Source organism: Varroa jacobsoni, unplaced genomic scaffold (genome assembly GCF_002532875.2).
Source record: "Varroa jacobsoni isolate VJ856 unplaced genomic scaffold, vjacob_1.0 scaffold_42, whole genome shotgun sequence".
Taxonomy (NCBI): Eukaryota; Metazoa; Arthropoda; class Arachnida; order Mesostigmata; family Varroidae; genus Varroa; species Varroa jacobsoni.
This window is the reverse complement of record NW_019212944.1, coordinates 41990-67463: the sequence shown is the minus strand read 5'-3', so window position 1 is coordinate 67463 and position 25474 is coordinate 41990. Positions and strand designations below refer to the sequence as shown.

Here is a 25474-nt window from a genome sequence, read left to right as displayed (position 1 = left end):
AAATCGTTTAAGGGTCAGGATGCTAAGGCCTAGGTTGAAACAAGAAGCGTAGAGATTGATTTTTTTCGTTTTTGTAGTAATTTACTTATGTAATACTTAATTTGATCCAATCATTCCATCAGATATATTGTATTATAATCTAATATGTCAAATTTTGCTGGTTAAATATTAACTATGATTTTGAATTTACAGTTTAGATTATTCTTCTAAAATTCCGTGACTCTGCCTAAGCGTTCGAGTGGAATTCCAGTAGTTTATCAATAACTGTCTTCGTGATAGCTTAGTGGGCAACGTATTTGCCTGCTAATCCTGGGGTCTAACTCAAAGGCCATGGGCAAGCTTCGTTTCATGCCGGGAAGCATCCGTCTGATGGAATACCTAGCGGCAATACTGGACGTTAAGCTCGATATATAAACAACTAAAGCACAGTTTTTTTCTAGCCGTTCACGCTATCCTGACGCTGCTAGTAGTTAATCATTTCGTTTAAATGTTTCGCTCATAACGCCTTCTTATCTACACGTTTTTCGGCCCGAATTCCATCACTGGTTAAGAAAGAAAAATCTCACTATATGGCACATGGCCTAAGTTCTACAATGAACCATATTCTACACCGATTTTCAACGACTGTCCTTGTGGCTAGCATTAACCAACATCACGCCGTAAAAGTAACTTACAGGATTCCATTGCCCGGTAAAATGAACAGGCCAAGCCTTAGAGAAAAAATGCCAGCGTTCGTTGCTTTGGGAATATATACCGGCCATCTACAATATAAATTAAACCCACTTAACGTAAACAGACTGGCGGACGAAAGTGAATAGAAATCCAATCATGGAATAATCTCTTTTAAGCAGCAAATGACCAAAAGCTAGCGAAATGCAGCATTTGTTCTAGCTTTGGTAATTCCGTGTGGGTTTCTTTTAGATCCCCAGTCGATTGCCGAACTGCTAATCTGGCACGAACGTTTCCCTTCTTTACGAACCTTTCTCCACGTATAACTATCGACTCAATACCTACCGTATTGCGTTGTAAATTAAAAATCAACTCAAAAGCGCGTTGTAAAAGAACCTTTTAGACCAGCCATCCCTCACGTCGTCAACGGACGTATCTGTAGCTCATTCCAGATGAGCATGTTATCCATGACAGGAACTCATTGGAGGAAACCTTTCGAAGCCCGGAAACTATTGTATATCTGCAAAGAACAGGTCACTTCTCCATAACATTCAACACGTAATCTTGTGCTTTCGACTTGCCGTTAAAAAGTAGAAAATGTCCACTAAAATAAACGTTTCCAATACGCCTATCGTTTTTGATTCGTTTCTCTTATAATGGAAAAACGATCGTCGGCTCTTTTAAAAACGCGATCCATTCATGCCCGACTGCTCCGATCGATCTCACGTGTTTCTCCTACTGAAAAACGCTGACTTTCACTGCTTCTTTTCATGGTTCGTTCTCGATCAAGTCATTTGGGGATTTTTCAGTTTCTTAAAGTCGATGAAAAAGAACGTTCCACTGCGACGGGCGGGTATCGTAATCCACAACACAATATGTTTAATTGCGTGATGGTATGAACTAACGCATGAACGACAAACGAGCGGAAGTACGGAACGCGAGCTGAGTTGAGGTAAGGGAAAAGAATGAAAACCGCCAACCGGAGCTTGATGCTGTCGTCATCGACGGCAAAACTACTAGACGTATAAAGGATGCTGCCGCGTCATCATTTTACGCATAAACTTACTACTAATATATGATTAATATACAGCAACAGAAGAATATGTAGGCTGACAGATCTATTATATATGGGGCCAAAAAGGATGATGCAAGCTTCTACTTCGATAATAATCTTCGGCATAATCTACGCAATAACCGCAATCGATAATTCGGAGTTCCACTTAACGTCCTTTCCAGGACATCGAGATCGAAGTTACTTAGCAAGTATATATTGCAGATTCTAACTGGAGATTATCAGATCTGCGAGGACCTTTTAAGGATCCTGCAGGTACTCAATCAACATTGATACCATATTTAGACATCTTTTGATGACCCAATTATCTTATAACAGCCGATGTCAATAATTTATTCCTGTCTGATATCGCTTTTTCCGAAATTAAGTTACAGTTCAGCTGAAACAATAGATTAAAACGTATAAATACTTGTTTAATCCACTATGTGATTTTACGTATACACGCATACATATGGTACGCTATTGCCGTTGTTTTGCAAGGAAATACAACTTATTTTTTTATGTTTTCGACTGTTTTTGAATGAATCGCTCGATTCAGTTGTGTACACAGACATGTTTGTACACCTGCACAGACTATCGGCAGAAAACATATTGTAAAAATGCGCTCACTGCTGACAACAGACACAGCGTCAGTGCATGTTTTGTTCACAACCAGGAATAAGCTATCTTGCAGCTCTTCAATGTCGAGGGTCCTGCAACGTCGTCATGCGCTTAAATAAGCAATATGCAGTGACGTGTGAAAATTAAGATAGGCACAAGACAGAGCAAAAGATCGCATAAGATTCTAATTTTCAATAGAAGAAACGGTAAGAATAATGGATCCTGTAACCCCTCAACGGGGGTTCGCTAGCACCAGAGTCAATTGACACTGGTGATCTTCTTGCGGACCTACAACATCGTTATATATGGTGACCTCTCTGTCAGTTTCATAGACGGTTCTAAGGCCTGCGGCAGTGTCGAGTAAGAATATGAACAAGATTAAATAGTTAATAATTGAAAACCACTTATCACAAGAGCTTTATCATAATATTCAATTGTAATGGTGCTCAGAGGCATGCAGTAAATGAAAATACTGATTGATTCCCGACCGCTATTATAGGCGCGAACTTTACCTAAATGATCTAAAATAGAACCATTATTTTATAAACCAAATAAATGAGTCTGTTTTTTTTATTGAATTATTTTCAGAATAAATGCAAGGGAAAGTGATTACCTTATGCATAGCTTCTAATAAATGAAAATCTCCAGATTGCTTAAAATCTGGAGATTTTAATTTATTAAAAAAAAAAATAGAATATTATGCAGCTTTAACTATTACTATGAGAAATTATTACTATGAAACTGACATTTCTGACTGACAAATAATACTAATTCATGTCCAAATCATTGGTTGGCAAAACGAGGACCCTATAGAAAGTATAGAACTACAAAAAAAAAAACCATGTCTGGCTTTTTTCTTGAAAAATATTTGATAACTATATATGAGCTAGTTTTATGATTGTTAACTACACGGAAGAAACAGCCATCTTCCTCCTTGAGAACTTGAAGCTCTTTAGTTCGTACGGTTCTTCAGTCTACTGGCAATCGCGTAAGCTGTAATTTTTAAGCAGTCTACGTTGCCCATCTATTTGTTTGATGCAAAATGGCATCCAATTGATTGTTTTTAGCCGCGAGATACAAACAACACTTAACTCATTTAGGTGAAATGTGTCGCGTAAATAATGCCAGCATAATCATCTACTGTTTGATATATACTACCCGCACAATTGATAACATATACACCCACACAGGCCATACAATTGCAGTAATTTCATTGCTTTCAAGAGCCTGTTCCTACTTTTCGTAATTATTCGTGTTCCATGGAAACAAACAACAAAAATCTCATCAGCCTTTTCTCACGTACTGGCTGTGAGTTGTCCGTTCATTATAAAACTACCGTCATTTAACCTGTAGCATCATTAGTCGCTAGACATGCACTTCTTCGCATCGTATCATACACCAGCACCACAGTCAAGTCTTGCTATCTAGTGATTGTACACCCCCAGGGTGTTCACCATCAAACTTTCCCCAGCCGTTGGAACTTATGCTGTTGCTGCTGGTCCCTTTTTCTCATCTGATGTTAAAACACCAGAGATACATATCGCAGACATGGCAGCTTTCGTCGCCCCTAGAGCAATGCAACTACCAGAAGCTGGTTCTACATACAGACACCCGCTGCTACCATGGCTAATAGCTATTTAAGTACAACAATAAAAATAGTACGAACCAACGCCAACATGTCGAATACAGATTCACAACGTGACACAGATTCTCGCGCACGCTTTCTCGAAGAAAACGTACAGGCAACCGCAGCTGTCTGCACGGACTGATATTGTCACCATATGTGCTCAGTTAAGCCCCAAGGTGAATGGGGTACCTGGGGGTGTATATATATATATATGCTTGCGGCGGCGCTGTTAGTCGGCGAGAACTAACCCGCTTGAACCCGCCGCAGGCTTACTTTGGCTGCGCGTTTCGCAAGGTCACTTGTAGCGAGTAGCATGAACTGATGGACGTAGTACTGCATCGGACCTTTGGCAGAATAAATGAGTATCGCGCTAACATGAAATAGCATACATATTATTAGACATATTCAGCGAGAAAGTGCACACCTAGAAATAACAGCAACAGAGGTGTCGGCAAGGATTCTATAACTGCCGAACGTCACCAATGTAACTCCGAGGAATAAGCGTTTTAACATAACGAGCTAATAGAAGGGAAACCCAGAAGGTCTAAAAGATGTAAATCTCTTGCAAAATGTAGTGATACAATGAAGCGTGCAAGTACAGCTGTGAAAGTGATAAGACATTAGTCTTGTGAAGCAGTTTTCTCAAAATACTCGCCATTTTAAAGAGTCTGAAATTTTTGAATCCAGGAAGCGAGTCCACTGCCGCATCTATCCATTGTCCCATATAACTTAGCTTTTTTCGTAGTACAAACATATGTAATCCTCTGATCTGTATGCCAACCTGCTGAAGATACTCTGCAATATGCAAACTCAAGCTGTCCTGAAGTAGTGTATATAGGCTCGACCTTCCATTTATTATTAGCTTATATAGGTTGCTGCGCACCGCGTCAATTGGAATGTTTTTGTTCAACATACCATTCAGGTATCTGCAGGTCTATCGATCGCAGGTTTCCGTCATGGTCACAACTCGTTGTCAAATCATTGCCATTGGGCGAAACTACTGGCAATTGTGATCGCGGATTCAAAGTGGAGCAAAGTGAGTATGCGATCGTAAACGGTCCTCCTCATACAACAATTGAAATTGTGTTTTGGTTTTAACATATCGTTTGAACAAACGATGGGCGGTCCTATACACACGCTTTGCTGAGCGTGTCGTCGAGCGTGAACCCTTGACAGATATTTAAGCACTTTGCTCTAACAACTGATAGCAGATTCGTTCAATTTGGCCTGCAAGAAGCAACTGCTTCCTTTCCCCAATTACATAAGATGGACGGACACCTAAGTACTTGCATGGATAGAGAGATTGAGGCTCAAGTCATCGAATCCCTAATAAAGCGTGAAGGGTATTGATTATGGTTCAAATATGAATCTCTTGAGGCGATGAATATATCGACGCCATGGCCATGGATAACATGAAGGTAACTAGAAGTGATGTTAACAGTATTAGCTTGTTGCGTCAGCTCGACAGTTGAAATGCACGCTAATGTTATATCGTATTGCAAATATAATACATCTTATTTCCTAAAGATTTATTCTTCAGTACTATATAGAGAATATATTGTAGGAGAAAGTGAGAGAAAAAGCAAAAGAAGGCGGTCGTAAGGAATAATAATGTCTGAATGATGAAACTTGCCTTCCTGTTGTGACACTTAGTGCCGCAACTGAAGATACCTAACCCCACGGGTTAAGTTTTTGGCCATCGTGAAGACAGGCAACACCTTTGTTGCTGTGTCTGACAGGTGCCGTTAGACACATCAGGAAATGGTTCCAAAATGAATAAAGACCATAACCTGGCCTAAAATCAATGTGGATTTACCAACTACTGGCACTTAACATAGAAAGGTACTGGACTGAGTCTATTTATGCATAAAACGATCTCATTCCGCACTGCGATTTGCGATTAAATTATGGTAATTGACTGCATTGTATTTTCAGATTAAATATCTTCTCCTGAACGGGGAACACTTCTACTAGTCATACTTGAGCTAAAGTGGCGCTTGTTCCAAACGCGTAATCATGATTTCTGTAAAATAGGCTCTGAAATAAACCAGCATATACGACTATTTGCCTTCTAGTCTTTGTTGGGCCTGTGTACGATCCACTGACGCGCGTACTTGGTCCTGTGACAAAAGATTCAAATGTGGATCATTACTTCATACGATACGAACAATTGCATTTAGTAATTTTCAATTGATCTGCTTAACAACCTATCACAATCCTCAATGGCTGTTAATCGTATTCTTCTGTACAACTTCCAGTGCACCAAATCGTATAGGGGAATGTTAATTTCTAAATTGCGGCGGATGTCGCAGTGAAGATGCCGTGCAGGGACATAATTGGCGTATGCAGAAGGGTCGAGGCCGGCTATTTTGCCCAATTGAGGAGCGCTCAAGCGTGAAAACCCAAGTGATACTGGATGCCTGCAGGTGGTCGAAAAGATCGTTCAGGGGCAGCAATGAATGTCGAGTGACAGCTTAGCGATATCGAGCAGTCGCTAGGATGCTTAAAAGCTACAGTTCATTACTTTATAGTAAATAATGCGTAATTCCAATACTTTAATAGCGCCTTAAAGCATACTCATGACAAAAATAGCTGACATGCAACGCTCGCTTGAAACAGAAGCGTATCTAGCCTTTTTTTTTACCGTGTCTTTTGCTTCCCATGTCTGGACTTCTATTCAGTGTAGATCTCACTATACATCTAGTGCCCTTTTAAAAACGCATATTATTCTAAAGCAATTGATTGTAATTCAAGATGTTAGCAAGAGAGAACGAACTGCGTGAACCGCTTTGTCCAGCTGATGATAGCTAGTATGTGGAAATTACCTTACGTATAAAATGCTACGACAAAAGCAAAACGTACAACTTAATTATATACCCTGACTCTGTAACTTATTTTCAAACAAATAATAAGCTAACAATTTCTGTGATGCAGAATGGGACGATCCATACGACCACTTCAAAAGCTTTACCCATCCCCTCCTCGTAGACGTACATCGTTTTTAAGGTAACCAAATGTATTCGAAGAGCATTTCACGTTTGTGGTCTTGCGCGTTCAACCATTAGCAGGCCAGCAGTCATTGCTCAGATTAGGATGCTGGTCAGTGAGGCAGTATCTGGTTAACCTCTACATAGCAAAACTTTCTAATTATTGGCCCAGAAAAAGGCCACTTCTCACACAGGCTTTCGACAAGAGAATAGCAAGCTTTTACTTTCCTAATGACTTGAGCAGTTGTCACAACTCATCGTGGTAATCCTCTAGAGCAAATCGCACCGTCGAAAGTCTTTACGAAGTCGAAAAGATGACACCGGGCATTACCTGAAGATTTGTTTGGTATGCATATTGTCTTTATTTAGTACGTTTCTGTTCAAATTTACTTTTCTGTAACACTAATATTATTCCTGTGGATGAACCGAGAAAAGGATAATTACTTCTAATCACTTTAGAATAATCCACCTCTCTATGGTCTGTTTTTTATGGGTCCCGGCCTTGTGTATGCAACGTTACAAAGAATTATAATATCTAACAAAATAGAAATGCGACAGTAACTCCCACCCAAGCTAGAAACACTAGATTTGTTAACTTGAACCCTGACGAACTGCGCGACGTTCGGCATTTTTCGTTCGCTATATTAGGCATCCATTATATGAGATATCCCATCGAGAGATAATCAATCGCAAATTTACTGGTGGCAGATCCGGTGGCATGAAAAAAGAATCTGTATATTGGATTGCAAGACAGAGTATGCCTCAGTCGAGGGATTTCTGGGGCAAATTAAAATAACTTCATATTAAACGACGCTTTTGTACCATAAAAATCCAAGAGTCGTTTACACTGAGATATCACGTCGCTGTCAACATGAACGATTACTTCGAGCTATGCCGTCCAACCAGCGCGTGTATCATCAAGTGAGCCTCCTCTGTTCATAGGCGTCTTTACCTGACGCAAATGGTCCGCCATATTTCGATTTTACGTCTGTGAAATCGTACGCTCACGAGTTTTTTTCTCATATATGTGAAGCGAACGGTACGTCGACCTTTCAATCACAAACACTTTTCGAGTGGGAACGCCTATCTGAATGTGCCTAAATCGGCCCTGCAGATAAGTACATAGCACTATAATAGCTGACTGATGTGTTTTGAAAATATCTAGGGCTATTTGCCTTCAACCTAAATGGCCCATTTACTGTGTTCTGTTCCTTGTATTAGACTATATTTTTACTGAGTTCGCAGCGACGATCATGATGATGGCGATGACGCCAATTTATGATCATTATTACAACTCAATAGCCCAAGTATTGTTTCGGTTACGGTCGTTAATGATTATCTATTCATTCAGCTATTGGTCACCTTTACTTAGAGGTTCATCCGTCGATTCTACTTTGTTCGAATTCATTTATCAAGACGGCAGCGCGCGTTGACAGCTTCCACTCGTTGAGTGATCGCTAAAGCAACGAACGAACGAACGAAATTGACGCCCAGTGAATGAAAAGGCAGATTCAAGTGACCAGTCTCGTGGAAAACAGCTAAAGAACAGTACAACCTAAAACGGGAACGCACGATCAAGAGCATAAACAAAGCTGAAGGTGGACCGCCAGATGAACAGATAGCTACAATGTACATCATACCTTTGAATCATAACGATGAGGAAAAATGAGAATATGGGACCTATAGCAGAAAAATCGATAACACTGAGTTCCCAAGAGTACAATGAGCATCGCTCGATGACTGAACAAACGAATCAGTACGACGCAACTCATTTCGCTCGTACGGCAATGTCCATATTGTTTTAGCGCTGTTTTTCGTACGGGACAGAGGATTGGGTGCCTGTAAATATGGTAGAAACGTGCACTGATAGACTGCCGTAATCTACTAAAAGCCACATTCGCTGTTCCCTGCACTGGCCATGACACTTTACTCATGTACGTATACAGGCCAGATAGATAATACGTAAGCGTCAGCTCTAAGTTTTTTCTTGACAGCTGTAGCAGCCGTCTGTTGGATAGCTCAGAACTGAACACGGACTGCGTCCAATTCGAAAATCGATGCCGCTGATACCTGTTGTCTGATTCAAGCTAACGGTAACAAAGCACGCTTTTCGCGATGCAACTTATGTGATTATGAGCCAGTTTAGCATGGCTCGTGCGCTATTGTTATTATTCTGCTAGGATTTTATGGCAGGACTAATCTGCAGAGCTCGCGTGACCAGTCGACGTTCTCGCAAAAATCGTTATTGCAACGGCAGACGTATAACTGATTCTTCAGTCAAACGACATTGTTTAGAATTCCATTTGAGGTACGCGCGAAGAAGATGTGGGGGGGGGGGGGGTGTCAAGTAATACCTAACCCCTCTTAGAGATAGTGGTAGTTCGCAGTGGCTCCCGTTATCAAAGCAAAAAGAAGTTGAACCTTAATTACTTCTCCCACTCGAACTAGTCGTGCATGGGCCATTTTGACCTTTCCTGTTTTCATTAAGTTAACAAATTATATCTAAGTATTACTCTGAAATTTTTAGATTGCCTCCGTCGCAACAGCGCATGTCAGATGGATATATCTAAGCGCTTGCTGTGTATCTGTATTCATAAATTTATGTACGCTCAATTTATTTGAAGCAGCGGCTAGCTGATCCCTAACAACGATAGTCAATTATAAACAAACAGTAGCATTATGGCACGTAGTCTACAGTGATTTATAGATCTTCAGAAAGGCTTGCCGTCGGTGTCAGGAAAGTGTATGGACCGTTGTTACAGGCGAGTGTAAAGGTATTCCTTCCCCTCGGACCACTTAAATCACACGATCCCCTCTTATTCCCAGCCAGCACTTACCGCTAGAATCGTGTTCGTTCAGTCCACAGCAACTACTGAGAGAATCCAGTAATACTTATCCAATCCGTATAGCTAGCCCCACTGCTTGAGAAATCGGCAAGATGTTTTAAATACCACCCTCCATTACAATGTCGTGTCTCTTTAAGGCCCTCACAAAGAACTTAACCTGTTACTGTTACCTGAACCCGATAAGGGTACCTAGAGAGTTCGTCACATTTTACTGAGAAGTCGGCGAAGCTCCAGATCCGAACGGGGCGCTCCTCTAATAGACCGCACACGAACACTACCAACCCATTATTTGATTTGCTGGTGTTCGTAGGGGGCGTTAAACTTCGTTTATCGGATTACGTCGTCCACAAAAGAAGAGTTATTTGATTGAAAAGGCGTCGACTCACCAAGAGATCATTTTCAGCCATGGTCACGTCCGTTGGTAATATTTTAAATTCATTCTTTCTGACCACATTGCAAGTCGCCCGGCATCTGTTACTGCGAATTTTTCAAATATTCATCATGATTCACCTAGCAGATGACTCGGCGTCTCCTAATGCATAAACAAACGTATAGAATTTAGCCAATCGTTTAAGAATGGATCACTCTTATTAAGGAACGTATAACGACGAGGTAAATAAATAATTACTATACAGAAGCCGTCTGTTTAGCGTTTAACTAAGACACAGTGGAAATCGGATCAAGGATGACACAGATAATAACATGGCTATTCGGTCATATTCCTCACGTAATCAATAACGACAGCCTAAGTTGGCAGTGCGCTGGTACGCCTTCTTTTGTGGGATTAGTTGTTATCCCTAAGCTGCCCTCTTTTATCGGCCCCTAGATACGCTAACCATTCTACTCGTGTACTTGAGGCTCTATCGAAAAATTTCCCTGTTTGCACGTGCAACACTATTGTAAGTACGTGTGATGTAGTTTTTATATGATGAAGTACTACAGCTGTACGGTTTCGCCTAATGGCCAAATTGTCATTTTATCGTACACTTTCCTACGAGCGAATTGGTGTGGCAGGTTGCCTTTTTTCCCGTAAGTACTGTCGCCTTAGTAAATAGTCCCATCGAACAAGGTGACTGCCCAGACAGGCAAATACTCTAATGGGCCAATCCATTGAAAAACGTCATCAGTAGCTTTTTTTTTTAGTGTTCGAAAAGACCCGCCCTACTGTTGCTATCGACGTGGTACACAGCGGGCGGCATAGTGAACAAGAGACCATGCCCTGTACAAAAAACCTTGTGTCCGCGATCCTCGTCGTGCTTACACATTGAAGGGGTTTGACGGAAAGCAGAGCTTGATGATATTCGACTAACGATAGATCTACGAGCGTCTACTCATCATGATAGTTCATCAGCATTGACACCATGTGCAATAAACATCTATCAGCGAACGCAATTGCTCGTCAGCTCGCCTGTATGACCATACATAGACACTTTGAAATAGATATAGCAAACAATTACCTACAACTGGAACTTTTTAATTTGTCATTGAACGTCAGTGGAACTTCGAATGCCCTCCATCATCATCATGCAGGTACTTATCGTGACGCGAAAAAAAGACATTCTTGCGTGTTTTTATTGTATATTCACGTACAACTTCCATACGTAGGTTCGTTTGTACCTATTAATATGCTAGATTGGTATAAGTGATCTTGAGCAAATTTTTTTTTCGGGTAACGCCTTATTTTTCGTCCAATAATCCAACAACAGAAAGAATCGTGCAAGGCCTGGACTTTCTACTATAGAAACAGTAATCATGAAAGTGTCGAAATGGCAACATGGAAACCTTGAATAAGACAAATTACTATAGCTGATTATTTTTATCTTCGGTTCGGTTAGACAAATGGTATTATCAGCCGTAAACAATAACAACAACAAAAAATGGTGCAACTTATGATAGAAATGAAGCGTATATGCAGGCCCGTATTTCACGTGTACGCCTTCAATGACCTTTCAAATGAAAGAGTCTATATATTGCATTGTGCGTGTGCTGTGTACATTACATTACAAAAAAATATAAAAAAAAAAACGTCTTTTCCAAACTGAACCAGTCGATAGCAAGAGATGTACCTGTTTGAAGGCACAAGGAGCGTCTGCTTGTGAACTACAATTTCATTCATTCGCGTCTATACATTTTGCTGTATGAGGCCATTGAAGGATTATATATTACACGAATATATGAGTAACGCCCATGCCGCATAGGTATTATATAATGCTTGTCCGATTACCGCCAACAGATGCTTTGCTTAGAAAGGGAAAGCTACGCTCACTTTTGTTTGTCTTGAACAGTGCCAGCATCTGTAAATTGAACGTTGAATAGCGATTAAACAGATAAGATAAAGCGTTTGTTTCCCATTCACATTCACTGGTCGACCGGAGAGCTCGTTCCGTACCTCATTTAATCTTAATGCTGTCTACGATAAATGGATCGACCCGATGCATACGCCATACCTCTATATCGTCGACTTGTATTGGAGATATCTGAAGGCGCGGTACAATAAATTTCAGATAGCACTAGCAGATGTCTCGTTTTGTCTCGGAATCCTGAGGCTAGTTAATAACGTGACGGATCGAACACCTGTTATATGGGTTACGGTGGCTATGTTAAGAGGCAGAAAAAAAATACATCAGCCGATAGATGATTTGTTCTATTGTTATCTTGACGTGTTGAAATTTCTATTAGCAGCGTTCATCCTTGTTTTGTCCCGATAGAAGCGTCGTGCATCAATTGATTAAGCCTAATAGTGCGGAAATGGAGCGCGTATGTAGTTGGACCGATACAACAACCGTTTATAGGTGTGACGCATATAGTTATCACCTGTATGCATGCGTATTAACCGAACGCGCAATAACGATACAGCTTAGTACGAGTAACTATGTGTATATATATATATATATATATATATATATATATTTATATAGGTCACTCATTTATGCGCAAGAGCCTTCCGTCCGATCGCCGGTCAAGTATCAAATGCATGCAGAACTAGCGCTTCGTTTCCCATGGACACTTACTTAGCAGAATTGAATACCGGCCCTAATTTCAACTGCGTATCAATGAGCAACTACCGTTGTTACCATTGTTGTTGTGGCTCTGTGTTAAGAAACACAACAACACCAGGGAAGGAGTCGCTCTATAGCTGCTTTCACTAATATGTTGTTGATACGAGGTACACGAGGAGAAAGTTGAATTACGCGCGCAATTACACGAATCGCTAGCGTCGCAAATAGAGCTTCGTTATATAAGCCGCAAAAACGTGGACAGACAGAGCGTCGATTATGAACAGAATCGCTCAGCATACGAGAGTCACTGGGAGGTAAAAGTGGCCATGGTAAGTAAGTGACATGTATTGCTGATCTGACTATAATGCACGCACCATACAATACAGAATGCACGACGACGATCGTAATCGTGGGCGTTTATCTATCGCGTTCGCAATACATCTTCTAAAGCAGTGCTTGTTTATTGCGAACTTTACCTATTACCATACGATTCGTTACCCAAGCTCTCAGAACTAAAAAGGAAAGAAACATTTTTTTCATGTTTACTAGCTTTTCAAAGCCCGAAAACGCTTCGGTTATGATAGATTAGTACAGACTTCAGTGTATTTGTTGAATGTTAATATGTTGTTGTAATTAATTAAAAACCGACAAAAAAGATAGTTCAATGGTGGCAGTTGTGAGTTGAGTGCCATGTGTTGTCTGTGCACCGTCGTCAATTGGTATCCCAAAAAGTTGAGAACGCTCATTCATGAGCAATTCTTGCTCTATAAAGATACATCGGATAGAATATGGGTCAATGGTAGTCAACGTGCAACAGCTTTATGGTCCGGCACCGGAAATTTACGCATATAGGGCAGAAGAAACGTTTTCGACAATTTAGACAGGTATTGTATGTTGCTACTACATGTTGACTCGTAAACGTCAACTGGAATGAGCAGAACCAGATCAGGAAGGACCATTATCGAAACGGAAAGTCGAGTAGAACGAGGGGATAGGGACATCATTGACCACGCGGCAAACGGCGAAAATCCGGGCTTAGTCAGTTTCAAATGGAGCAGCTCTATATTGTTTCAGAGACGTATGTCTAATGCTACATAATATGATATTAGAAATCGATCACGCTGATATCTATGAGCAGCTGCTTGTTATTTTTTATTATATGTACATGTGTGTATACCGGTTATTAGCACGGATGGTTGTGAAGACCACACAAAGACAAATACGGTATTTTTCTAAGCTCGTCCCATGACCCGTCAAATCAGAATGTAGAAGATTACCTGCAACAGATGAATAACAGAAACAACATATTAGCGGATATTGGAGATCTAATGACAGAAGTGTGTGTGTGTGTGTGTGTGTGTGTGCGCGTGTGTACAATACGTGTTAGTATATGAAGCTGGCTCTGATGAAATATTTCACGAAATATTGATAGTTTTAATGATTGGCGTCTCCGATCTCTTTTCGACCACGATGTAAAAAGCTATTTCTTCAGAAACGTAGACCTTATCCTCTGTACAGGTATACCGTTTGCAGACATCAGCGCAGTTCGACCACGCGCATGTGTATTCACCCATTTCCGCTATTTGAAAATATCTTCTATACCTTTGTGTACTGTAAAAACTGATTTTGCCCTTCAAATACGGATAGAAATGAGTATGATGAAGGCAAACTTACGAAAACCAGCGTATCATACGTATCTACAAATAGACGCATATATACCGGCGCACCGATTCCTGCTGTGGCCCTCGTTGAAAAGGAGCTAATCTTCTTTGACAGAGTTCCGGCATTGCGCGGGCGTTTATAATCATCGTACGATATGAATACACCTGCGACTTATGCCGACTAAAAATCTTATGCGGTCGGCCTGACTCATTCTGTTTTCTCTGTTGCTATGGCCTTTCTCCGTGATGCGCGTATTTCTTAGCTAGAAGCTCTTTCTTGCTACCGCTACTATTATCTTCGTCTCGACATAGCAGGCATCAGAAACTCGCTCGCCTGAAAAGACTATCGACCGGTGGCGCCAAATGGACGCATAACAAAGCAATTATTCGTCCCTTATGCTCGTCGTGCTTTGGCGTAATTAATTTAGTGCTAGTAGAACTTCGGCAATTGAAACTGCATTAACAGAATAGGTCGCGACGACTCTTGAATTATCATCATCAAAATAGAACGCTTGTTGTTATTGTTTTTGTTGACAAAGAATTACAATGACTCATGTCGGTAGTATTAGTCATTATGAATATAATAACTATGAGATATATAAGTAGCAGTGGCACTAACCCGAAGCAAATTCGTCGCGTTTCATAGTGATGATACTGACGAGGGAAGGAATGTGCTGCCGGCGAGTGGGAACCTACCGCCGAAAGAAGTGTCGTCACAAATCAACACTAATTTACCACACACAGACACATATTTGATTGTTTCCGGTAAATGGTCTACGATCATGTTTCGCCGCTCCTAATTGAGCTACTCAGGACTAGGGTCCGAACAGAACGTCCAGTTACCGAGTTAACGGTACAGGAGTGCCCCACCAGATTTAGGCTGCGATATTTCCTAATCCTTTCCGGTACGTCTATAACTAACTAGCTGTCATTTGGTTGACAGACACACGAAGATGTGGCATTAATATGCAGTGTGATCATGGGGTTTGGGTAAGTCGCGTCCGTAACTGACTCACGGAAGTGAGTTAATCAACGAAGTCGTTATCGTGCTTTTCAGTGTTAATGGGCCCGAGAAGGATAGCTTCTACGGCAAGAATGGATTCTAGTTTCTATTCATTAGATTTTTTGTATCGGGCTGCGGATGTCGTGCGGTGCGGCATTGATCTGTTTTAAGATAAAGTACTGTTTCCTTCTATTCTAATTCGAACACCGCCTGTTTGTAAAATCTGCCGAAATGGCGAGCGTATTGCTATTGCGTATGCTAAGATGTCAGTTTAAGGACGTTCATCAGGTCCTATGACTGTGGGTGAATGTGTGTCTTTATGTTCTTATATGTATGAGAGCAAAATAATGTATGTAACGATTTTTTCCGTTCAATCCAAGAAGGTAAATTTGCGTAATAAATTTTGTATGATAGAAAGGCCATCTGCAACAAGTCGATGCCAAATCTACTGAAAATCGCTTGGGATGGGCAGTTAAAGCTGGCTTGTTGTGGGCGGAGGCAGATCTCCAGCAGAAAAATGCCCTCGACCGCCGCGTCTTCGAAAGAGTCACGTCGATCTAAAACGGCCCATGGTGCCAAGAGTCCATCCACTGGCTCGTTTGCCGCACGAGACGAAAGGATTGGATTGCCGAATGAAAAAGCAAATCAGCCACCCTGAGGAGTTACCCACCGCTGAGAATGTTACCATAAGATGATACCTATTGAATTTAACCGGTCGGAACAACACAATGTAGCTATTTGATCTGAAAACAAACGTATTTTATAGATAAAAAGTCATAGGCGTAGGTAAGTTTACATTTTTGGCAAAGATGGAAGTAAAGAATAATTAGTTTGACAATTATTTTGTATTCATCCATAGGTGAAAATTAACACAGACATAGATGGAACGTTTATGATCGTTTATAACCAACTATAATTAAAGCCTGTGATAAAGCCATCATTACCAAATAGCGAACACATTCCAGTAAGAGATATCTTTTATATTTCATACATGTGGGTAATTATTGGTATTATTACACATCTGCTTCGATAGTGGACCCGGTCGTTGCCAATCTTTCTGTGTGTCTTTCTAATGTGTGTACAGTAGACGCACTGTCTTGGATAGATGAAACAGTTTTTCAAATTCAACGAAAAACAACAGTTAAGCTCGCTTTGTGTGGATTTGATAAGCTACTAATCTTATTGCGAATCACAGAATAGACATATTGCATTTGATTTTTTTTACCAGTTACAAGGTAACCATTGTATAGCAAGCTACCATGCCACCAAATAACATGTAACATACAGCAAGGGCACGTACGTGTCGATGTGCACAGGTGCATGCTGACTAATAAGCTTATCTGTTCATTTCCACAGTAGTAATAGCGTTAGTGCTGTGGTCGTATTCAACTTAATCGTAATATTGATTCTAGTGTTCAGGCAAACCTGTCATCATTCTTTTTTCAATGTCAGCTAGATGCTAACCCGACGTCAGCGGCGCAAGACCTCGACAATGCTTCTTGCTCTATGCAATGGTATTATGGTATTGATCCAATCTGGTGCCTTCAGACAAAACCAATTAAATATACACATACAATATTATTGTCATCGTCATTATTGCAACCGTCCTGTTGTCTTCCTTACGATACACTTTGTTGCCGTTTTACATGTCAACCTGATGTCAGTTTGTCTGCGTGGCTGATTTACTGATTTTGTTGGACCTAGCCTATCGATTCTATCTGGAACTATGTTGCTTCTTTTCCTACTCTAGACGAAAGCGGCAAACCCTTCCGTAGAAATATCAGCGACTACAATTGGAGCCGCTGTATTCGATACGCGACAAGGCGACTGACTGACTGACCGACCGACCGACCGTGTTCGTTTGTTTAGGCTCGGTCCTCATTTCGTCCTAAACGTTTGTCCTTTATCGCGTGCGTATTTTAGTCCAAGTCAAGTCTATATATTCGCATTTCAATAACAAACACTGGCGTCGTTCATGCGCAACATTTACGTTCATGTTGGTCATATTGAATGGTGCTTTACAAGAGAAAAATGAAAAAAAAAAAGAAAAGTAAACAAATAAGCAGTTGCTGATTAAATTCTGCTGTAGCATTAGCAGAACGGGAAAGCGATTTTTGTTTTTATTTGGTTTCGCCCGCGACATACTATCGACATTTGTTCCTTTATCCTGTCTCTGTAAGCACCTTTGCTGCACGAAATAATGTAGCAGAGGCGGAAGGAAGCGTAATCAGACTTGAAGATTATAGTGGTGTAGACGAATATGACTTATCGATGAGCGTGCGTCGACGACACCGACACGCGGTAAGGCCAGTGCCTATTGTTGAATCTGTCTCTCGAAGGCTGTTACGTCTGCCTATGTGACGTATAGCAGATATAGCAGAGAATATAGCTCAGATATATTCTCGAATATGCACCTAGGCTAAATAACATATTTGGTCTACATCGTTCGCATTGAAATGTCGTTTGTTCAGAATTTATTCAGAAAAAGTTCTCTTAATTTGGTTTTGATTGACCAAAACCTTAATTTTTCATTACTTTTAGTGGTCAACCTAAAGCAAGCCGACTAACCGCAAATCCGAATCCACTAGTATAGTCATAATGATACGCATATAACCAGCACCGCGGATATTGCCAGAATCCTTAACTGCTCAACAAGTAAGCCGTTCATTGATGGTAGGTATGACTTTTCAACACATCCACCTACGGGCAAAAACGTTATGGTCTAACCGCAGTTTTTTTTTACTAGGAAAGCTCCACGAACGCGTTCTGATATCAAGTATGATCTATTTACAAAATGGCCGGAGGCAACGAAACAACGCAACTCATTGACGCTTTGCTCCGAACTTTCTGTATTCGTTTTTCATTCTTTGTCAATTGGGCCCGTTATTACTACGTAGAAAAATGTTGCCTGGGTTGTGTCTAGTGGGCTTAGTATTCCAACCTAATATTTTACTGAAAATATGCCTCCTGACTAAAAAAGCGAATGTGTCAAGGAAAGGAGAGGATGGCGAAATCGACGAAAACGACACAATTTGTCAACAGCATAGGCCGTTTGCATCAGAAACTGAAAGAAATGCGACGAAGGCATTTTCTGTCGTCCCATCTGTTCACCATTGATGCACCTTACAGGTGTTGTAGCATCTGTGTGTTTTCTATGTCTGTTGGCTTAGTGACCTTCTTCGAGCAACGAAAGGACCAGGGGCATTTTTTCGTCCTGCAGCAGCGGCAGTAACAGCAGTCGCAATGCCCGCTCTATCAATAGATAGGAAAGTGTCGTTCGGCCAAAGCCAAACGGAAATCCCAGATTAGAACAAGAAAAATGTACGGCAACGACGACTGGCGGACCAGAAATCAGGCTCAAGCCGTTTATTTAGTTTAGATATCGTAGGGGGTCCACTATAAAACAGAAACATAATGTGTGTTCAGTAGTCGGCCTAAATGAAAATCACCTTATTGATTAAGAAGGCAAGAACACACGAAAAAAGTGTATTATTCGTACTGCCTGTTGTCACATCGATGCTTTCTAAATTAACAAATAACGTATACTAGTTTTTAAGTAAAAGACTAGTATATATTATACGATAGCGTTATTAGCTTGCCAGTAACACAAAGGCCTGTTAATAATGACGTTTGCTCAGCGTTGAAGAAAAGTAAGGCTGATACTCCAGGACATGATCCTACTCTTAGAATTGTCCCTTATTTATTAATTTAACAATGATGACTTGTATGCCAGATTGAATGTATGAATTCGGCGTACAAGTAATCACTATTGTATACGAGGCCAATTCAATGATTGTGTACATTTCCCCTTTCCGTATAGCAGCGCCAATGCACTGGCTTTCTCACAAGTTCCCATTTGGCATTACAGCCTCGTCGTGTTTAGTCCTACCATTAATTTCCTTCTTAGTGTTACAAAGAAAGGCAGGATCAGTCATTGTCGAGACCTTGCTTAGAGATTAATTCGGAAGAAATTAAGCGAACTTAACACTCATCGAAAAAGTCTGAAGACAACTTTCGTCGAGAGATAGCTCGTCCATGAATAATAGGCACCTCGACATGAGAACAGCGTCATTACTATTCTTCTACACACTTCTAGTAGATCGACACATTGATAACTGGCTATAGAGCGTTGTCAGACCATACTGACGAGCAATTTAAACGTTACCGTCGACCAACCGGCGGAGGTCATGTTGCACGCTTTCTATCTAGTGGTGCACCGCTGTACGATATCGATATATATAGGTGGGATCTGTATAAGTTCCGTTCATTGCAGTTTATTTGTTCTGCTAGTTTTTGCTACTGCTGCCTTTTCACCGTTTATATTCGACGATATCATATTCACTCCTCAACCCCATCGCCCAACTACCGTTGATATATCCCCGCAAATATTCTGCGATCTTACCGCAATACACTCCACATGTGTATGCTTAATGCGAGGCAAGAAAATTAGCGTGTGTACCGTAGACGGCATTGGGAATCACATATATGCTTCATTTTTATTAATATAAATGACAAAAAACGTCGAACTGAGTGAGACGAGACGGGTGGTCGTTTAACCTTCCCAAGTTAAGTTGGAACTATATCACGAAACTGCTTATGGCCCCGTCGCCTTGAAGTTTTCATGGCATCCAGAGTATATTGATCACTGCCAAATTATCGTATCATAATAATTAATTCTGCGTGATAACAAGAAAATGTGTGTATACCGGATATTTCCGCCTCAGGAAATAGACATACCTTGTCCGTAAAGACTGTACATTTTGAATTCGTGACTGCGTTGTGAAGCACTTGATGTATTATACAATATTAGCATATTAATCATATGCACGACTACGTTATGTCTACTGAAAACGTTGTACTTGAGTTGTCCGACATTTTGTAAATTTTCGGTACCATATTCTCAATGAACACAAATACTGTGCGTAATATGCCAATTTCTGGTAAATGTAGTTCAGCATTGCAGCCTTTCCTGTTTTAAATCATTGGTTGCATCGCCTTAAAAAGGCTGACTATCGAGCTGCGGCACTGAATCAGACTCCTCGGTACCGTGGCTTCCGGTAGCAATATTCTATGATGTTTGAAGCAACCAGTTAAGTCGTTGAAAAATCCCTATCGAGAAGATATTTCACTAGCGTCTCTATAGCTAACGAAGTACCCTTTCTCGAATTCTGTATTTGATTAATCGTATCTATCTATCTATCTATCTATCTATGTGTGTGTATTGAAATATACATGTGAACTTCAGCTCTTGCGGGAGGATTGGTGCGTATCGCTACCCAGAAGCATTGTACGCTACGGATCGTCTCAGTTTCGCTCAGGTGGCTCTTCTCGCCATCCGTCCACCACTTTCTCAGATCGAACAACTGCACTGACCTCTCGGTTATTTTCGTGAAAGGAAACCTCAGACATTTGCGGAAGGCGTCATGGTAAATATCATTCCCTAGATCAAGATCAAGGTTGTGAACATTGTATTAGCTTCCAGAAAACTCGTAAATAGAACGCCCATCTTCGACTGCATTTTTCTCGATATTGATCCAACTGGTCATCCTGCGTCTTGTACTGCTGAGACAATTGATTAACGGACCTTCAGCACTGAATCCTAAATTCGGCCACTGCATTATCGTCTTATTACAGTGTTCACAGCACCCACGGTAGCGGTAATGCACAGTCATTTAGAATAATCGAAGGACACGTCGAAACAATAGCAGCGGTCGCAATAAGCATTGTCGTCGTCTTCGTCACATTAAAGGAAAAAAAACTTCTACCCGAATCTTTTTTTCGTGCACGCGTGTCTGAAGACAACATCGTCGAGCGCAGGAGAATGGGGGCGTACCGATCGAGATCGAAAAACCATACAAACTGTAGAGACCGGGTACCAACAAAAACATAGTTCAACATAGCACTGTGCCTGTGTGAAAAAACAACATGGAGCAAATGGATAGAAAAACGCTAACGATAAAGCAGCTGGCCAAGGTGGGCAGAGAGCAAACGTCTAGTGCTGTTCTGAATAAAGAACTAAACGAGGCAGAAGATTAGAATTTCGGGTAAATGTTTAAGTGTATATAAGCAGGCCTCGTAGATTGCAAGTGACAACCGTCGTCTATACGTATTTACACTGCAGCGTACACACATAGATCATGCGAATATTTACTGCTCGCTAATTATTAAGTCCTGTATTATTAAATATGATAATTATACTCATATTTGCTATTACATTCGTTTTGTTGTACCCGCTATTCCCTAGTGACACTTGTTTAGATAAACTAGGTATCTTAGATACCTAAATAAATGATGAATATATGGACGACACCAGTTGTGTGGTGTCAGGAGAAATGCATGGAGCTCAACCTGAACAAAATGAATTCCTCTATTTGGTAACATCGAAAAAAGAACGACACGCCTTTAACAAGTAGAATCCTAATAAGTACTATATGATACAGCGTTATATGAGCGTATCTTTTAATTAGCCTTTATCGGCCAACACAAACAGTGAATATGACACGAACAATTTTCTGGTCATCGGCAACGACGCCTGCTTTCCTATATATATACTCATGTATATAGATCCCAATAATTTATTATGCGTAATAAACATTTCGTTCATAAATATTAATCCGTACGCAGCCCTTCAGCCGTCATTGACATACTCGGGATAGATACAGATATAAATATTGGAGATCTTCTTTCACAGCTATAGCCGACGAAAAAATGAGGCTCGTAACCCGGAAGTCAGAAGTGGCTCCAAATTGTAATAGCTACCTATGATAGGTTGGCTTATCTAGCATATGATTACAGCATTTTCAAAATGATTGATTTTTCTCAGACATTAAGGTAGTTGACTTATTCAATATTATGATACAATGGCAAAACTGGTAACTTAGGAAACTTTTGTTAGCGCATTGGAATTACATTAGATTACATATGGCTGATCTAGAGCGTACCACTTAAAGATTTAGTCAACTTGTTACCTTTTTTGCTTTTAATCTTGCCAGTTTTACTGGCTTTGTTTATGAAGACCTTTTTTACGACTTTAACTTAGCTTTCTTATGCCATCATATTGAACATTTCTTCAAACACAAGCGCGTTGGTAAATTTGAACATAGCAGTAGCTAATTGCATCATTTTATGAATTGTAAAATTCTCCAAAAATTTCTATGTATATAATTAGCTCTATTAAGAACGTGTTGTTGTTCGCTGGGCTATAACTTGATAACTTTATTTTTGTCGATTGGCCAGTAATCCAATTGCGCAGGATCCCCTTACGACACTGGCCGATGTAGCGGACAGCGCCACTATTTTTCGTCCTTCTCAGCAGGCTTTTTTCCGTTCACAGAGAACTACAACCAAAATTGTGATTCTTAGCATCATCCGCTAGCTCTGCTGCTGCTGCTGCTGCTGCCGAACTATCGATTGACGCCGCTGTTGTCGCGTAACTGTAGGATTCCAAGTGTCGGTCTATTTGCCCCTATGTGCGGCAAGGTCGCACTTTGTTACAATAAATGCGACAGATATACACTGTAGCAGTGGCGACGGTAGTAAAATAAATAAACGATAAACTGATGTCAGCAACGACTGGTCATACACAATCGATTTTGGTGTCATTGCTGTTGCCGATGCCATTGCTCCTTGAGTGCTGTCGCCGACCTGTACAGCCCCCGCGGAGCTTAAGCCGCTCGAGTGTTCTTCCATACTGCAAAGCGGCTAACAGCAGGGGTGGCGGGATGGCCTTTGTTTGGGGAGGTATTCCAGACATCTCTAAGAAAAAGTCTGCGACGGTGGCCGCGAAGATCGGCTCTTTTCCTCACGTAACCAATGACGGCAAAAACAGCTCGCACTATCAGCAGGAAAAGAAACGAGAGGACGAACGCATCTAACTTCCCCCAAAGAGGGTTGTAGGTGTGCTCGCGGAGCGGCAGCTGCTGCGGCTCGACGCTAAGGGCGTACGAGAAAAAGCTATTGTTGAAATTATCGTTTTTTTTTTGTAAGCCAAACTGAACGGGACTTAGAAGAATGCAGATAAATGGTGCCCGTATATATTTATAGGTATGTGTTGAAAATAGACAGTATCATAGCAACGAGGGAAGGATGGCAACGAAATAGTCGGTCTATCGTTATGTACTAAAATGTTGGATATGCAGAATACGATTGCAGACTGCGTAGCGTCTGAAATATGTATCGTTGTATAAAGTGTAGTCCGAATAAGTTCAATGCTAATATGACTCCTGTGGGTAAATATAATAGAAGAGGTTGCTTGATAATAAGTGTCATATTGTGAAGTAAGTATAAGCTTAGTTCTTTTATGAGTAGTTTTTGAGGATTAACTTATCGGTTACTGAACATGGTTTATTATGGATTATGCTAGATCTTATTATACAGTACTCCAAAATCTAGATCTAAAATACAGAACTCAACGAAACTACAACGATTTGATTACCAGGCAAGGCCTTGTCTCGCAGCGCAGGAACAGCAAGTTGTTCACGCAATAACAAAGATGGATGATTCGACCTTTGTAAATGTAAGTGCGTATTATGTAAAGTTCTCCTCAAAAACAGAGAAAATGAAGTACAATAATATTATTTTGTTTTTGTTCAAGCTGCGTCTGCTACGATCCGTCCGTCCGTCCGTCCGTCGCTAGATACAATGCTAATATTAACGTTTGGTTTTTGCGCTGCCGACAGAAACGAGTGTGTACTATAAAGTGACAGCTAAAAAAGTCCCGATTAACAATTCAGTGCCTAATTGCAGCTGCCAGCTAGATTTTTTTGTTATCTTATTTTCTTGTATTGATTTCAGCATGGAGTTCAGAACGACAAAGAGGCAGTGAAGTAGGACTTCGCATACGTTTTTACGATCGCTCGTAACCAGCTCGAGCGAGATCAACGGAAACGAATCCCGTTCGCTAACATGTGATGGCGGTGCACGATGTCAAAAAGAGCCTCTAAGAATAGGAAAGACTGTGCCTTCATAGGCTCGCTACGTCTATGGACGCAGCTCACCTGAGGCAACTCGTATTTGGAACTTCAGCGGTCTCAATAAAATATCCGTTTGTATGATTGTGTCTGATCTGATATTTATAGTCACTCTACCAGGCTCAGAGGATATTCTGTCAGGCAGTTTTTAATAAATGAGTAAATAAACACGCACGCTTTGCGATCACACTATCTGACTTTACAACTTACCGAAAATGGCCACTTGACACTAATTATTAACGAAATAGCATCAATTGTGTTGCCTGGTCGGCTGGCTGGGTGTGCGATACATTATGCTGATGTACGTATTGACGCTTAGCAGAGGTCGAGCCCACAACAAGCGTAACAACACTAGATAATATTCTTTTACCGCGTCATTACTCTGATTTGCGGTCAGTCACGCATGAGCAAAATCGGTTTCTTCTGATCGTTGTGGGCTGGGATTCGGCGAGCTAACGCCCAACTAGAACAGGCAGCCTATTTGCGTATGTTCTTGTGTCATCAACATGTATATATATATATGTATGTAGGAAAACAACCAGACAGATTTGGAAGCGATGATTTCGGGTTGTCATCTAGAAAGCTCTGAGTTTACTTATCGTGATGACTGCACCCAGAAATCAAAGGAGACACCTTCCCACGACTCCATGTCGATTACCTGGGGTCTCTTTATTTGTTGTTGTTTAGTGGATAACTTACGGACAAAACAAGAATACAAAAAATGTCGATTATGGCGTGCAGCATGTACGCAACAATTCTTCGCGCTACTGTCGCGGCTTATGGCGGCTATAGCGGCAGCGGCCCATCTGTTAACAGCTGTCACTACCGTTGCAGGAATTTTGCCCGTTGCGATTAGCAGTTGTATGTAGAAAACGTACCTATGCGCGAAGCCTTATTTAAGAGGTAAAGACATTAGGCCGGATCACTATTGTGGTTTTTCTAAACAGGGAACCATTCAGCTGCCTTTCATTTGCACAGTCGAGATATTCGGATATTAACTGTATGCATAGAAAATAAGGATAATAGTATATGTACGCATCT

At 40.9% G+C, this 25474-nt stretch overlaps 2 protein-coding genes and 2 long non-coding RNA genes across 5 annotated transcripts in view; 2 read left to right on the top strand and 2 right to left on the bottom strand.

Moving 5' to 3' along the window:
• Window positions 1-25474, bottom strand: part of LOC111260229 (uncharacterized) — a 101931-nt gene that overhangs the window by 42586 nt on the left and 33871 nt on the right. The gene's annotated exons all lie outside the window — the stretch shown is intronic.
• LOC147753984 (uncharacterized) lies at window positions 12550-24649 on the top strand. The gene is made up of 4 exons (XR_015311015.1): window positions 12550-12558; window positions 12968-13129; window positions 23902-23979; window positions 24258-24649. It is a non-coding gene; the product is annotated as an uncharacterized LOC147753984 (long non-coding RNA).
• On the bottom strand, window positions 13928-15176 carry LOC111260267 (uncharacterized). Of its 2 annotated transcripts, none has more exons than XR_002680228.2 (3): window positions 15081-15176; window positions 14520-14804; window positions 13928-14077 (listed from the first exon to the last, which is right to left on the bottom strand). It is a non-coding gene; the product is annotated as an uncharacterized LOC111260267 (long non-coding RNA). The 2 variants fall into 2 exon arrangements; XR_002680222.2 differs by having other exon boundaries at window positions 14528-14804; window positions 15081-15171.
• On the top strand, window positions 15231-22083 carry LOC111260237 (uncharacterized). Its single transcript, XM_022832837.2, has 3 exons — window positions 15231-15366; window positions 20710-20890; window positions 21099-22083. The coding sequence occupies exons 1-3, from the start codon at window positions 15231-15233 to the stop codon at window positions 21352-21354; spliced, it is 573 nt and encodes a 190-aa protein (XP_022688572.1). The 3' UTR covers window positions 21355-22083.